The sequence below is a fragment of the Perkinsus marinus genome, assembly GCF_000006405.1.
Source record: "Perkinsus marinus ATCC 50983 genomic scaffold scf_1104296964144, whole genome shotgun sequence".
Classification (NCBI taxonomy): domain Eukaryota; phylum Perkinsozoa; order Perkinsida; family Perkinsidae; genus Perkinsus; species Perkinsus marinus.
Genome location: NW_003204794.1, coordinates 1 through 1108, shown reverse-complemented (window position 1 = coordinate 1108; position 1108 = coordinate 1). Strand labels below are relative to the sequence as shown.

General features: G+C 49.7%; 1 protein-coding gene across 1 annotated transcript; it reads left to right on the top strand.

Annotated features, from left to right (window-relative positions):
- Pmar_PMAR010546 (Plasminogen activator inhibitor 1 precursor, putative) lies at positions 1-792 on the top strand. Its single transcript, XM_002770961.1, has one exon. The coding sequence runs from the start codon at positions 111-113 to the stop codon at positions 711-713; it is 603 nt and encodes a 200-aa protein (XP_002771007.1). The 5' UTR covers positions 1-110; the 3' UTR covers positions 714-792.
- Positions 793-1108: the final 316 nt, after the last annotated feature.

Sequence of the window (1108 nt, the reverse complement as noted above, 5' to 3'; positions counted from 1 at the left end):
TCGGTCACATTCTGGACGAGGATCCGTCGCCTGACGGCGCTGTATTAGTCAATGCTGCCTACTTCAAGGATTCTTGGCTGGCCAAATTTAACCCTCAGCTAACTAGGCCTATGAAATTTGAACTGCCGGATGGTGGGTCGAAGTTGGTTCCAATGATGGTGGCCGAGAGCAAGGAAAAGAAAGGAGGCATGAAGATCTTTGACTATTACTCTGATGGTGATGTCCAGGTCGTGTCTATCCCCTACACTCACCCTGAGTACTCGGCTATTATTGTATTGCCTAGTACAGCAAACAAGCGTCTTGTCCTCGACGTGAGTTCCTATGAGTCGTGGCTGTCTGGAATGAAACGGACGCCCGGCGTGCTGATGATGCCCAAATTCGAAGCCGAGTATGGTGTGAAGGACCTGACCGGCATCCTAGCGGAAGGAGGTCTGCAGCTGTCGGGTGACTATTCTGGCATGTCTGATGGTCCCTTGCAAATCAGCAACGTCTTCCACAAGGCTGTTCTTAAGGTGAATGAGGAGGGAACTGAAGGCTCCGCAGCTACAGCTATGGTCATGAACCGTGCCTTCGTGATGCCACCGCCGAATTCGTTCGAGATGGTAGTCAACAGATCGTTTTTCTTCATTGTTAAGCACAACCCTACCGGGCGTATAGCATTCTTCAGTCGCATCAACGATCCATCCAGTGCCGATGACGAGAAGTGCCATTGAGGTTCAACGTGGCATATGTGATGTAAGGTTCCCTCCTGTAGAGCTCTCGCTGCGCTGCGATTGCGACGATGTACGGGAAGGGATCTATTGTGACCATCACAAGGTCTCTGAATACCGGTAATGATTACCGACTCTGAGTAAACTGTTACAACTGACTATTTGAGCGTTTATATAAGCTTGAATACCCTTCCTTGAGTTTCAGTGTCACAATGGGAGTTGTTCGTTGTTAGCCTATTCGTTCCCAATGGCTCAGTACGGTCGCTCTGAGTACTGGAATGAGCGCTACACTCGTGATCCCGAGCCGTTCGACTGGTACCAGCGTTGGGCAGGCCTCAAAGATGTGAGAGAAATCTTCGTTGTAGTGATATGACGTGACTGTTGAATTTTCAGGTCGT